This window comes from Musa acuminata, chromosome BXJ1-7 (genome assembly GCF_036884655.1).
Source record: "Musa acuminata AAA Group cultivar baxijiao chromosome BXJ1-7, Cavendish_Baxijiao_AAA, whole genome shotgun sequence".
Classification (NCBI taxonomy): Eukaryota; Viridiplantae; Streptophyta; class Magnoliopsida; order Zingiberales; family Musaceae; genus Musa; species Musa acuminata.
The window spans coordinates 5,377,392-5,390,617 of record NC_088333.1 but is presented as its reverse complement, the minus strand read 5'-3'; the positions used below and the strand labels follow the sequence as shown (position 1 = coordinate 5,390,617).

Genomic DNA, 13,226 nt, shown 5'->3' with positions numbered 1-13,226 from the left:
ATTTTTCTCATGCAAGGAGAAAACGAAGACTATATGATGACATGTAGAGATGGAAGGCAATAAAGACAAAAGTAGTAGTATATGATCCCACTTGCTGTCCCTCATAGGACTGGGCTGTACCACACTTTAATCTGCTTTCTTTGCCAAGTAATAATGCGTGCCATGTGGGTTGTGGAATATTAAGGTACATCATCGTGTGGCATCTTATAAAAGACAAAAATTTCTAATCCTATACTGTATATTGTTGTACTATTTTGCGTCAAAAGGAAGATAAATTGCATTTATGATATGGGGATAGTTTCCTTCACTCAGGAAATATATGTAATGTTCAGAAGCTCTTGTGTTATCCTGATTGCCAAAGTGGTCTTCTTGTCTTTGGAATTAGCAAATCCAACTCCATTGGACTCAATAATGCATCATTCTATAGATCATTGGTGTTGGTTCTAAGTAAGGTCGTGTTTGTAATCTGGATGACAGTTGCTCGGGCAGATAGTTCAGATGCCAATGTTTGGAATCTCCATGACAGTCCAAAAAACTACAAGAGCAAAAGGTAAAAAGTTATAGTAGGCGTGTCTGGGATGGGGGCAGTGCAGGCTTTAGTGTGGGAAGAGAAAGGGGCGATCACTGGGAACACAGCAAGAAAAGCTTCCTCGATCACGAGGGAGGAAAGAGAAGGGAAGTTGTGGTTTTGGAGAAGCCAGGGACCAGAAATTTTGGACGGTTGCAGAGGAATGAGAAACAGATCGCTTTGCCTAAACAAGAGCAGCTCAAAGGAAGAGAAAGGTGGGATCTCAGAGAGGAAGGACAAGGCTGTAAGGCATTGAGAGAGAGAGAGAGAGAGAGAGAGAGAGAGAGATCCGATCTGGCTTCTTCTGCGGCTGCTGCTCATTTGTGTCTGATGACGAGTCTGTAACGTCAAATCATAGCAAGTAAAAAAAGCTTCTCTCTCTCTCTTTCAAATCATAGCTAGTTATCACCCTGAGGAGGCGGAGGAGGAAGCGGAGGCGCAGCCCACCCCACAGCGCAACTACTGTTCCACTCTGCTGGTACTGCAGCTACATCTGAGCTGTATTGTCCCGGAGACAGAAGGAGGGATCCGAGAAACATCACAGCGTGCTCTCTCCCTCTCTCTCTCTCTCCCCCTCTCTTTCTCGCTCATTACCGCGAAAACAAGTGCTGGGTGAGAAAAAGCTAACAAGGCCATGGATACGTCGCTTTCTCGCTCCGCTCCCCCAACTCTGCCCCGCCCCTGCTGCGCCTCTTTTCCTCTCTGGGAACTTTCGAGGGACTCATCATCCCATTGGGAATGATGACTGCTTCCTTCGTCTCACTTCGCTCCTCTCTCTCTCTCTCCCGCGCTGCACGTGATCCATGCAATCACCATTGGAGCCTTGTGACCTCGACATGTTACAAGGAAGCATGACCGGATCCCCTTTGTAGCCATCGAATACGAGTGTGGACACCATCATATCTATATCAGAGACAGATCGGATTGATTTCAGGAAACAATACAGATGCCATCTGATGCTTGGATGGACTACTTGTGTCATTCTCAATTCCTTTTGCGTTTATCAAAGGAAAAAAATTGCTTCAGAGAGGGAAGCTTCCAAATTCCACCATTATGGATCAATCTATATCTGAAAATGACATGTTGCATTAGTGTCTCCCGAAGAAAAATATCATTTCCTCGCTTGAAATGGGCATTGGTCATTCAATATATCTTGGTTTGATTCTTTTTGTGAACTTATTTGAGTTACTATTCCTCGTTGCACATACTCTCATATTATATATAGTTCACTAAGAATATTTGTGGGCAGCAGTGCTATCTGTCTGATATTGCAGGCGGGTGGGGTTTCCCATTTAGCCTATATCTTCCCATCTCTCAGCTTAAGCCTCTGCACCATCCCACCTTCACTTCTCAGCTCTCTCCCTCCCTTTCTTCTTTTTGTCATTCCATTCATTCATCCTGTTAGTGTCTCTTTGTCCCTTTACTCTCAGCCTCTTTCTCTCTCCACCTGTTCTTGAATTCAGAAACGATAGATCCTAGGTCATATTTGTAGGATCGGCAGTCAATCAAACATCAAATCGCATCATCAGATCAGGTATAAAAGGGAAGATATTCCCTTCTGGGAGAGCCCTCCTTAGGCCGTTCAATCATCATCAGCAACCTCAACAGCGAGCATGTCATCCTCCTCAGCCGCCTTTTCTTTTGACCACTTCTCGTCATCCCCTTCCGAGCAGCTCTGCTACGCTTACTGCAACTTCTGCGACACCATTCTCGCGGTATGTACCCAAATCTTACTCTATAGTTTTTGCTGCTGCTTCATCTGTTATTCTCTTCATGGGTTTCGGCAGGTGAGCGTTCCCCGTAGTAGTCTTTTCATGACGGTGACGGTGAAGTGCGGCAAGTGCACCAACCTTCTCTCTGTCAATGCGAGGGGACTTCTCTTCCCCGAGGTCAACCAGTTCCGACTTGGCCATTCCTTTCTGACTCTCCCCCATCACAGGCTCTCGGTACAGAATCCACTTGGAGTTCTTATACCATATTAGCTACTTGCTGCTTTCTTTTCGATCTTGATGTTTCATGAGCGGTGTGTAGGATGAGATACCATGCTCACCTACAAGCTTACTAATGGATCCAACCACAATGAACACCACCACCACCACCACCACCAATACTCTAGTGGCTTCAGTCAACAGAGGAACTGATGATAAACTTCGACGGACGCCGGTCCTTAACAAACGTAAGTCTCTCTCTCTCTCTCTCTCTCTCTCTCTCGCATGGTTACATCTTAGCAACGGAGGCTGTCTTGTAGTCTCACATCTTCTACTAGTAGAAGGTCATTCCACCAATTAACTGCATCTCATCCAAATCATCTCTTCCCTCCTCCCTTCTCCTCGACTGCATAACCTAATCCTGCTTGTTGATAACCTTTCATCATAACAAAATCTTGTTGCAGCTTTGGAGAAAAGGCAGAGAATTCCATCCGCATACAATCGATTTATCAAGTAAGGGAGACAACACCATTATGTCATGACAGTACAGTAACACTTGACAGTGCCTATAAAATCTCACTTTCTTCACTAGCTTTTTCTGAAATCTAAAGGAGGGGAATGAGGGGACTCTTATTTGCAGGGATGAAATCCAACGCATAAAAGCTGTGAATCCCGACATTACTCACAGAGAGGCCTTCAGTGCAGCTGCAAAAAACGTAACACACTTCCCCCTTCTCCCTCATCGTATTATCTTATCCCGTCTTTTTCTAGGGTTTTGCTAACTACTTCTACTCTCAATTTACATTTTCTGCTCTAAGTGGGCTCACTTTCCGCACATCCATTTCGGTCTGATGCCGGATCAGCTCATGAAGAAGGCCAGCTTTCGGCTGCAGGTAAGTGAAATGAAAGATGCTATAATATTTATCTCTCCACCTCAGAAAACCTAATCTTTCTCTTAGCTTATTTTGGTCATTCTTTGTTTTTAGGAGGGAGAGGATGTTCTTCTCAAAGACAGCTTCTGAGTTTTCCCTTTGGGTTTCTCCTCTTCCTCTCCTCTTGGGGTTCGTTCTTGGTCTTCTAATGGAGGATATAGGGGCAGTGGGGGATGTAAATGCCTGTGCAAAAGGTTGGGTGGTGGCAGATCTCATGGACAAAAAGTTTTAAGTGCTTAGATATGTCTGCAACACTCTTATCTGCTAACCCTACTGCAAACTTAGCCTTTTCAAGCATTTATGAATTGATCTTTGGTTGCAGTAGACAATGTGGTTCCTCAATTGTCTACGTTTATAGCTGAGCATGACATAAAGGATTCAGACACTCCATTGTATGTTCTTCCTCATCCATTCGCTCATTGCTGCTCTCAGCCATTGTTTATTCGCTGAACAGCAACTTAGCTCACCAACAAGAAATCCACTAGTATTTGTGATTCATTCTCAATCAACAAGTTAAAATAAGGCATTCCGAGACATCGTAAGATCCAAACCAAGAAAACTTGGAAAGGGTTTGGTGTTAAAACGAAGTAGAACGACTGTGTTGTGTTCATGCAAGCTGAAGGAAGTGTATATAACAAGGAAGAAACTGAGCAATCAAATACAAGCTTTGGCGATCCAAATGGAGATATCAGATAGCAGCGTAATGTGGCAATTCCATTTTTGAGGATTTATGAGCTTGACTGAGGTACCACATCTATCTTAGTGAATGAGACATCAAGTGTTGATTGTGCATGAATCCAGTGAAAGATAAGATTGACTTCATATATATATATATATATATATATATATATATATATATATATATATATGGGTCTGATAGAAATGTGAAATGTATACATGACACTCTCCTTAGACATCATATACATAGATATATAACTTCTATCATCCTTCCCTCATATAAATTTGATTACAGAAGGTTTGGAACATGGATTCAATAGCAAGATAAATGTGTGACTAAAGATTCATGAGCATAAAGATCCTATTGTGTGTGAGACAAAGTGAAGCTACGTCTCAGAACTTAGAATTCATATGACAAAATTATTAGTCAGGTGACAAACTCAACACAGAAGTTGGAGTTTCTTTCCATCGTACTTGAGAAGTATCTTAGAGAGGGGATTCAATGTTCACAGTATATGATACTTATTTGGCCAGTATGATTAATTGCATAGCCGATAAGCACCCGATAAAAGGAAGTATGGAGTTAATTAGTTTTATCTGAGCCTTTCTTGTCCACTAAATCCTCCATTGGTGATCTTTAATGCAAATGGGCCTTCTTCTCCTTTCTCCTTAAACCCTGAGAAACAACATGTGGGTATGCTTTGAGGTGCCAACATTGGTTTACGCAGTTGATCTTTCGACTATTTAGGAATGAGTTGTCACTAACATTTCTTGTCTTCCTGACAAGGATTAAGATGCCAAACGCCATTATTAGCGGCCTTACAATACAAACAAATTAAGCGTTGACTAGTGAGATTGACTTCATACCCTTCCAACGTTCAAAATCCTACAATGTGAGGGTTGGCAAATCTGTGTGCTCCATAAGGATTAATGCACAAAATTCTATCTCACATAGCTCATTTAGGAATGGCAATAGTAATGCAGATGAGAGATGAGGAGGTGGGAGCAAAGTTGGTGGGAGAAGATGGAGTGTCTCTTAAAGGATGAGATGTGGTTGCAGGATTGGATTTGACACTGTTCCGGCTGATGAATGACGTGAGGGAGGATCTTGAGGCTGTACCTTGCAATATCAAAATGAGTGTTGGAGACCAAAGAGATCTCCCTTTCTATTTCTTATAGGTGCCTACCTTCTATCTTCTTTCTCCACCTTTTGGGTTGGTGGATTGCACCATCTTTCTCCGATTCCTTTTCAAGTTGGGTGACAACAAAATCATGTACATGAAAGAAAAGAAATATATATATATATATATATGTATATATATATATATGTATATATATATATGTATATATATATATATGTATATATATATATGTATATGTATATATATATGTATATGTATATATATATATATGTATATATATATGTATATACATATATATATATACATATATATAAAAGAATAAAAATATCTATAAAGATAAAAAAATATTATCTTTCATTAATGGTTAAATGTAGTTCCCATAAATAATACAACAAGAGAGAGAATTATTTAAGAAGATACTAATATGTATTCAAGAAAAACTTTGCTAAAAATTATAATAAAAATTAAAAAGCTCCTAATCTGATTAAGGATATTGTTTTGCAGAGAGCTTAATGACGAAAAAAGTATCCATGTAATAGATCTAAACAATTGAGATATTACGACTTATCATTATTGTCATGTTGTGACAAATCTATAATCGTCATGCCACAACCGATGAGTGATAGTATTCTAATTAGTGAACACCTTTTTGGTTTAAGATGATAGTTGATGTAGAAATAATAGCGATAGGGACAATGATAGTTGTAGGTGTTGATGATGACATTTACTAAATAGTGATAATAATAATGATAATTATTGATTATGATGGTGATACTAATTAATAGTAGTGATAGTGCATGCTAACAATCAAAATAATACAATAACAATGATAATAGTGTGACAATATTGCTCAATTATAATTGTGTAAATGATTTTGATGGATTATATTATTTGTGGTAATAAAAATTAATATTAAAAGTATTAAGATTTTATGTTATAATATTTTTTTATTTACTCTTTGTAAAAAATATTATTGATGTCCACAACAACTACAAAAGTCCTTCCATTAGAAATTAGAAAAATGTTTTGGTTTACATTGGGATTTCTTAAAAATTTCTTCAGGTAAATTTCCTAAAGAAATTATTATCAAACACCAAAAAAAATCACCTTTTTATTTTAGTTTGCTTCATAAGTATATAAATCATTTTAAAAGGTTGAGACAATGATTTGAATTTAGGTAAGATGGTTTGGATGATGTTCTAATCAGAAAGAAAAAAAATCAACTCATTAGCTCAAAGCACATCCAAATAAGTTTCTTTCATTGTGATGAAGGAAAGAACCTACAGAAAGGTGAAATATATAGCAAGTCTGCACCACTGTGCACCCCTGCAGGAAAGGAAAGCAACCCTTTCACCGGTGGCCAGCCATCATCCATCATCTGCTATCTTCTCAAAGGAGCAACATGAGGAGATATATGGACAGAGATGATGTATATAGTATATCCATTGGATGATATATAGCTGCCCCTTGAGCCTTCAGCCTCTCTCTCTCTCTCTCTGCTTGGGTCTCTTTGTCATGCTATAGAGAAGATAGAGAGAGAGAGAGAGAGAGAGAGAGAGAGAGAGAGAGAGAGAGAGAGTTGCTTCTTCAAGTGGAGGTGATGGCGGTTTGCGAGGACAAGAAGCAGGACACGCGCATTCAACGCATAGCTTCGTCCATTCGCGTGGTTCCCGACTTCCCCAAGAAAGGTCGCACCTTTCCCTGCAAATCAAAATTGCGTTTCAATGCTTTTTCTATTGCTTTCTCGCTGCCTTTCCATGCAAGTTTGCATTTTTATGCCGCTGTCAGGTCAATACAGAGCCCTGTTCTTTCTGTTGCTTTCTTGGTTCCGATCTTTTTCTTGTCACCGCATGGCTTTTGTTCCTTCTTTTCCAATTAAAAATCTGATTTTTATGTCTCTGCTTTCTGGAGAGCATTATCCCGCACCTTCTCTAATTCGTCTGATATCTTTGACTGCGTACTTGTGCTCTCTTTCTCGTCGTTTGTAATCTTTATTTTGTCAAAAGGTTGGATTTTGATGCCAATTTTTCTTCTTTTCTCGTACAAATTTGATTCTTTTTGCGGTTTCCATGCTTGCCTGAATCAGCCACGCCGACGTCTTTTCTCTAGTTCTCCAGCTAATGGATATAGGATTACAGGGATCATGTTCCAAGACATCACGACGCTGCTGCTCGAGCCGAAAGCGTTCAAGGACACAGTGGATTTGTTCGTGGAGCAGTACACGGGGAGAGGCATCTCTGTCGTCGCCGGTAAATCCCCTGAACTTCCCCATCTTCAGTGGCTCCGCCATGTCAAGTTCTCTTCTCCACTGTGTTCTCCCTCCGTTTCATTGGCGCGCTGGTCATTGTTTGTTTCCTTTCCTCCCATTAATGCTACTTGCCCATCAATGTCGTGAGAGATGTCGGTTGTGGGTCCTTCTTCCTTTAGACTTTTCCTATATCGGAGGATAAAAGTGGATTGACAGGCGGAGGCTCGCCTTCCCTGTCATCATTTCCATTACAGAATGCTTCTGAATCGTTTCTGGACTCTCGAGAGCCTTTTCGGCAGTGGCAGGGGCGCCTGGTTTGACTGCCTTGCCCCATGTTATCGTGGCCCAGCTGTGAGAGCTGCGGGCACCCTCTGCCTTGCTCATGGATTCGGTTCTCCGAATCTGTTCTAGCCTGTGGAGGTGGCATTGGGCCCTATCGACACTGACATCGCTTCCTGGTCCACACCGTGATGTTCGATGGTGAAAGCTTTGGCACTGTTCTATGGGCCTCGATATTCTATTTCTCTGTTGTCCGTGCCTTTCCGAGGCTGTTCAGATTTCGGTAGATGCGATCGCGATGGGAGAGTTGAACGACATTAAGGGACTAGTGCTTCATTTAGTTGCTGTGCTTCAAATTGCAGCCTTTGGAGGTGGGAATAGTGAGATTTCCTCCCCTCAAATGGTCAAGCATTGATGATCTGTACCATAGTAATGGTCCTTTACTTTGAGCTTTGATCCTTCCAGACTATGCTGGAAATGAACAGAAACAAGTTGGGATCTTTAGACACTGTTTAGGAAAGGTTGAAGAAAAAGAAAGAAAAGAAGGAGAACTGCTATTATGACCATGTTAATCTCACAATTTTCTTGAACACAGACACTTGATCATAGAAAGGAGGGTCACATTTTATTAGGAGAACTGCAGTAGCCATTCCATGCTTCTTCCCAACAGCAGGGAGTCATCTTATGAGTTGAACCAAAATTGTCATCATTAAATTTTGCAGAAGAGAAATAAAGAAAGAAATGATACCATCACCATTGATTTGTTCAGATTTCATGGTTTTCTTTGGCACCTTATGGCTCCAACCTTCATTAATATTTGTCTGAAATTTTGTCACACCTTATGTTGTTTGTGGCACCCTATGGCTCCAATTTTTATTACTTGTCACTCTAATTAATTTCAGAACGACTGTCACCTTTACTTAAATTTGTTCAGTATTATGTTATGTTTTCCATAATTAACAGTTAATTCAGTGCTCTGAAGTAGTTGTTATGTCATAATGGTTATTCAATTCTTATCTAAGCATTTCCTTTGCTTGCCTTTCTAAATTCGCGGCTGCTTAGAGTTTCTACGAATGGAATTTTGCAAATTTTTTTATTGGACTTAAATTTTCTAATACTTTTTCTGACGAGTTCTGCGTACGTATATCAGTTGATTTCTTCTTTTCGAGAAATGATTTAGATCACATACCTTAATGTTTTATGCTTTGTGGTACAATGATTATAACATGAAAAATTCCTTTTTTTTAATGCTCTTATTTTTTAGCAAAATTAAGGTGATTTTTTTTCCTATTATGATAGGAGTTGAGGCTAGAGGCTTCATATTTGGTCCTCCAATTGCATTGGCAATCGGTGCAAAGTTTGTCCCACTAAGAAAGCCAAGAAAGTTGCCAGGTACATCCAAACTTAGTACCTAACAACCTGCTCTTAGCATTTGCTGCTTCCAGTTGGAATAATATATATGAACTCAGGAGCTCTGCAAAGCAATTACATGCTTGGCCATTAGTTTTCATGTTTTTCTTTATGCATCAGTAATCCATGTTCTTCTAGTTGACTTCAAGTGGTGATTGCAGTATAGATTGGAGAATGAATTCTAGAATTTATATACTTGTGTGTTGTAATTACTGGGGTTACGCCTAAATTTTTATATATAATTTATGAAATTAACTTCTTTTATTGAATTCTTGGATCCTTGTGCAATGCATAGGTGAAGTGATTTCAGAGAACTACATACTGGAATATGGATCTGATTGTCTTGAAATGCATGTTGGGGCAGTCCAACCCGGTGAACGAGCTCTAGTAGTCGATGATTTGATCGCGACCGGTGGAACTCTTTGTGCTGCGATAAGTTTACTCGGTATGTTCGTGTGGCTTAGATATGTAGCCCAAAACTCTGAACTAACTAAACAAAGCTTGTGAACAAATTCTAAGAAACTAATTGAGCTTGTCGTCGACAGGTAAATTTTCTTGATGAAGATTGCATTTTTAGTGTGTTTTACTTATTCTTTTAATGCAGCCAACATAAGTCAAAGTTCTTACTCAATGTTGATACCTGCACTTTTACTGCCAAAGTATGCTTTAGAGTGAAGCTCAGCTGGTTAATAAGTGGGCAAACTGAAGGTCAAGGAAAATAATGGCTGATTATTGATGTCAAGACATTATCAATGTCAAGAATTGAGGACTTGTTTGAGTATTGGGAAAATAATGGCTACTCTCTTGGTTTTGGCAGAAGATAAACAACATGCATTTCATACACTAAATATACTTTAGCACTCACTTGCATGCCACATTAGCTTTATCTAGACATGGAAAAACTGATTTTTTTGTCTAAACAGAACTTTTCTTGTCGAGGCCAGCTTATCAAATACTACTACTGAGATCCTGTTTTGTATAGCTTCATTGTAAGTTATTGAATCTTGTGCTTAATCAAACACAAATTTCAACCCTGTGAACTTGCTCTGACCTGTCTGAAAGATCCATTTGTCATGGTAGGTGGATGCTACTCAGATTTATCTGGTAGAACAAACCCAGAGAGTCTCATATTTTACACAATGCTGAAGTAGATGATATTAACTCTCTTTGTCTTGCATCAACCATCAATTTTTTGCTTCTTGGTGCCTGCTGTCTTTCATTCAAATTTCCTATCTGCTTATTATTAATCTCCCCATGTTCTTCTTCCTCACAGAGCGGGCTGGGGCTGAGGTGCTTGAATGCGCATGTGTAATTGAACTTCCAGAACTCAAGGTGTGTTCTACATGCTATTCCTGTTACTATATTCTTTCACGCGTGTATATACTTTCACTTCATCTGTTTCTTTATCGAAGTATTTCAAGTTTTACTGCCGCGATTTCAATGTGCTGTTCTCTTGTCGAAGTTACATTAGTGTTACAAGCATTCTCCAACAAAACATCACATAAATGAACTATTTTGTGTGAACATTTATCGAAAAGCTCCAAATTGTTCGATCGATCTGCATTTAAAGCAAAATGAGAAAATCATATTACCTGAAGCTTTTGTACTTTTCCGTTAAGCTCAACATAAGCAACTTCATTGGCATAGAACTTCACATCCAAATCAATGGTTCCTAGAGGAACTTCTAGGGGTATATCATTGAACTTCACATCAGTGCTAGGGGTATATCATTGAACTTCACATCCAAATCAACTTCTATCGTTCTTAGATGGATAGGAAAACGGTGTCAATTGTCGTAAGTTTTTATCAGAATACTTTACGAGACACTGATCATCTTCAACGTTTTCGACCAAGCTGTTCCAACCTCACATGTGTGAACACTGAATTCTAGCTAGGATCATTCGTATTGAGTATTTACGTATCGGTAAAACCTTAGTTTGACAAAGACCGATTTCAGTTGCTACAATTTGCACAGATCATCCATGCCCAAAAATGAACTGTACCGCCATCGTAATTTTCCTTTGGGCTCCTCCATTTTGCTTTAGTGTAATATCTGTCAATGTTTCATCATGTATCTTAGAAACAAACCTACACAATTGCTTCTAAGTGGCAACTCAACCAGCAAACATAACGGTGGCATCTAACTTAATCTGCAGGGCCGAGGGAGGTTAAAAGGCAAACCGTTATACGTACTGGTGGAGTCCCATTGATGATGGTATTATTCTCTCATCTTGCTGAAGCGAGTTCATGATACTGTATATTGGAGGATTTCATTCCGACTCTCATAGATGAAGCTGCCTATCTTCTTTCCTGTGGCAATAAGATTTGATTGGTTTACTGGGATGTGTTACTGTCTTTTTCCTCACTAAGACACCAGAATTCTGGAGTAATGCAATTGAGATATTTGAGATCAAAGAGGTTTCCAATGCAAAGGAATTGTTTTTGGTTGTATCAGCACCAGCTGATGCTTGTACTAGTTCTGCAAACTGTTGTTGAGTTGAAGAATGAGAAATAAGAACTGGTTTTTTTGACTGATGCAATTGATTTTGATAGACTGTGATGCCAAATTGAAGATCTCCAGGAATGCAATTCGAGAAAGATAATCCATGATCATCCACATGATCTGTAAGAATTCAACATTCAGAAGTTTTGGAGTTACTGCAGCATTTTGTAATCTCAAATCCCTCCTGGGATCACTACTTTTCTTATATCAGTATTATGCTTAGAGTTTCCTATTTACATAGGTGATGGTGTCCAAAGAAAATTGAGGATTAATGTGCAAGGCAAAATTCGTGCTTATTTGTTTAATTATTAGTTGAACATATAAATCCTATGTTAGCCGACATTATAATGGACATTAATATTATTTTTAAAAAAATCTACGTTAAAGCTTAATCTCCTTCCGAATTCAAAAGAAGCTTACATCCCCAAGTCGACAATGAACTAACTTGATTATATCATCAAAACGATTGTGTCCTTACAAAGGTCACGCCCTCAAGCGGATCATATCTCCAAGTTAACATTTTCCTCAAGATAGTCATGCCCTCAAATTAACTTATCTTGAAGTTGATCACACCTATGTATCGTACTCAATTCACTTTAATCTTTAAGTTGTCAATGGCTAAATCATCTTTGAGTAAGCTATATCTTAGAAATAACCAAAGATGATGGTATCCTTGATTTCATTATAATCTTATAATGATTGCATCATTAAAAAGTCATATATTTAAAACAATCACATCTTTCAACATAGTTGTGTATTCTCAAGTTTTTTATATCTTCAAAATGATTATATTCTTCAAAATAATTGTATCCTCATGTCGATTGTATCTTTAAAATAACCACAGTTTTTAAGACAGTTATATTCACAAGTCCATTGTGTTTTCAAAATGATTGCATTCCATAAGATAGTTACATCTTTTAAGTCAGTTATATCCACTATATTCTTTAAAAAGATTGTATCCTTGAGTTGATCATACTCTTAAAATAATAATTACTTAGGGTCAATTATATTCTCAAAATGATTATATTCTTCAAGATGACTAAAGCTATTCATATTTTTAAGAAAGTCTCACGTCAGTCTTACCGTCAATTAGTTTTCAAATTTACTACTTGATATAGTTTATCTTTTAGGATAAAAGAATATGACATAACCATATCGCGTAGAAACATTCAACCAAAAGATTTTCAAATATCTCAAAGATCTTCTCCTGCTTTATTTGGAAGTCGTGTAGAAAGATCCTCTTAAAGATCTTCCCTACGTATCTCTCTTAATTTAAAAAGCAAATAAAACGAGCTTTCGAAGATTTTTTTCGTTATAGTAGATCTTCTCATGTAAAAGATCTAATCATTGATAGACATAAACATGTGAAAGAAAAGAAATCTCACTCAATCGAGCAGAAATGCTTACCATAACAAGCAAAGAAGAAAAAAAGGATTTATAAAATCGCTAAGGAAATTGAACACACCTCTCGTATAGTGAACTCCTTACCATTGAATTACACATCCAATTGAGTTCAAAGTAATAAATAATACTTGCGC

The 13,226-nt window shown here is 38.5% G+C and overlaps 2 protein-coding genes across 3 annotated transcripts; both read left to right on the top strand.

The window, feature by feature from the left end:
• Positions 1 to 1,834: 1,834 nt before the first annotated feature.
• Positions 1,835 to 3,757, top strand: LOC135679873 (protein YABBY 5-like). The gene is made up of 7 exons (XM_065193857.1): positions 1,835 to 2,283; positions 2,356 to 2,514; positions 2,600 to 2,744; positions 2,961 to 3,009; positions 3,137 to 3,212; positions 3,315 to 3,389; positions 3,483 to 3,757. Exons 1-7 carry the CDS (start codon positions 2,182 to 2,184, stop codon positions 3,516 to 3,518), a joined length of 642 nt encoding a protein of 213 aa, XP_065049929.1. The 5' UTR covers positions 1,835 to 2,181; the 3' UTR covers positions 3,519 to 3,757.
• A 2,839-nt stretch (positions 3,758 to 6,596) lies between these two features.
• Positions 6,597 to 11,720, top strand: LOC135678416 (adenine phosphoribosyltransferase 4-like). 2 transcript variants are annotated; one of them, XM_065191209.1, is made up of 6 exons: positions 6,597 to 6,936; positions 7,387 to 7,497; positions 9,075 to 9,167; positions 9,481 to 9,630; positions 10,459 to 10,517; positions 11,342 to 11,720. In XM_065191209.1, exons 1-6 carry the CDS (start codon positions 6,849 to 6,851, stop codon positions 11,393 to 11,395), a joined length of 555 nt encoding a protein of 184 aa, XP_065047281.1. In that variant the 5' UTR covers positions 6,597 to 6,848; the 3' UTR covers positions 11,396 to 11,720. The 2 variants fall into 2 exon arrangements, with proteins under 2 accessions (XP_065047281.1, XP_065047282.1); XM_065191210.1 differs by lacking the exons at positions 6,597 to 6,936; positions 7,387 to 7,497 and adding an exon at positions 7,830 to 8,146.
• Positions 11,721 to 13,226: the final 1,506 nt, after the last annotated feature.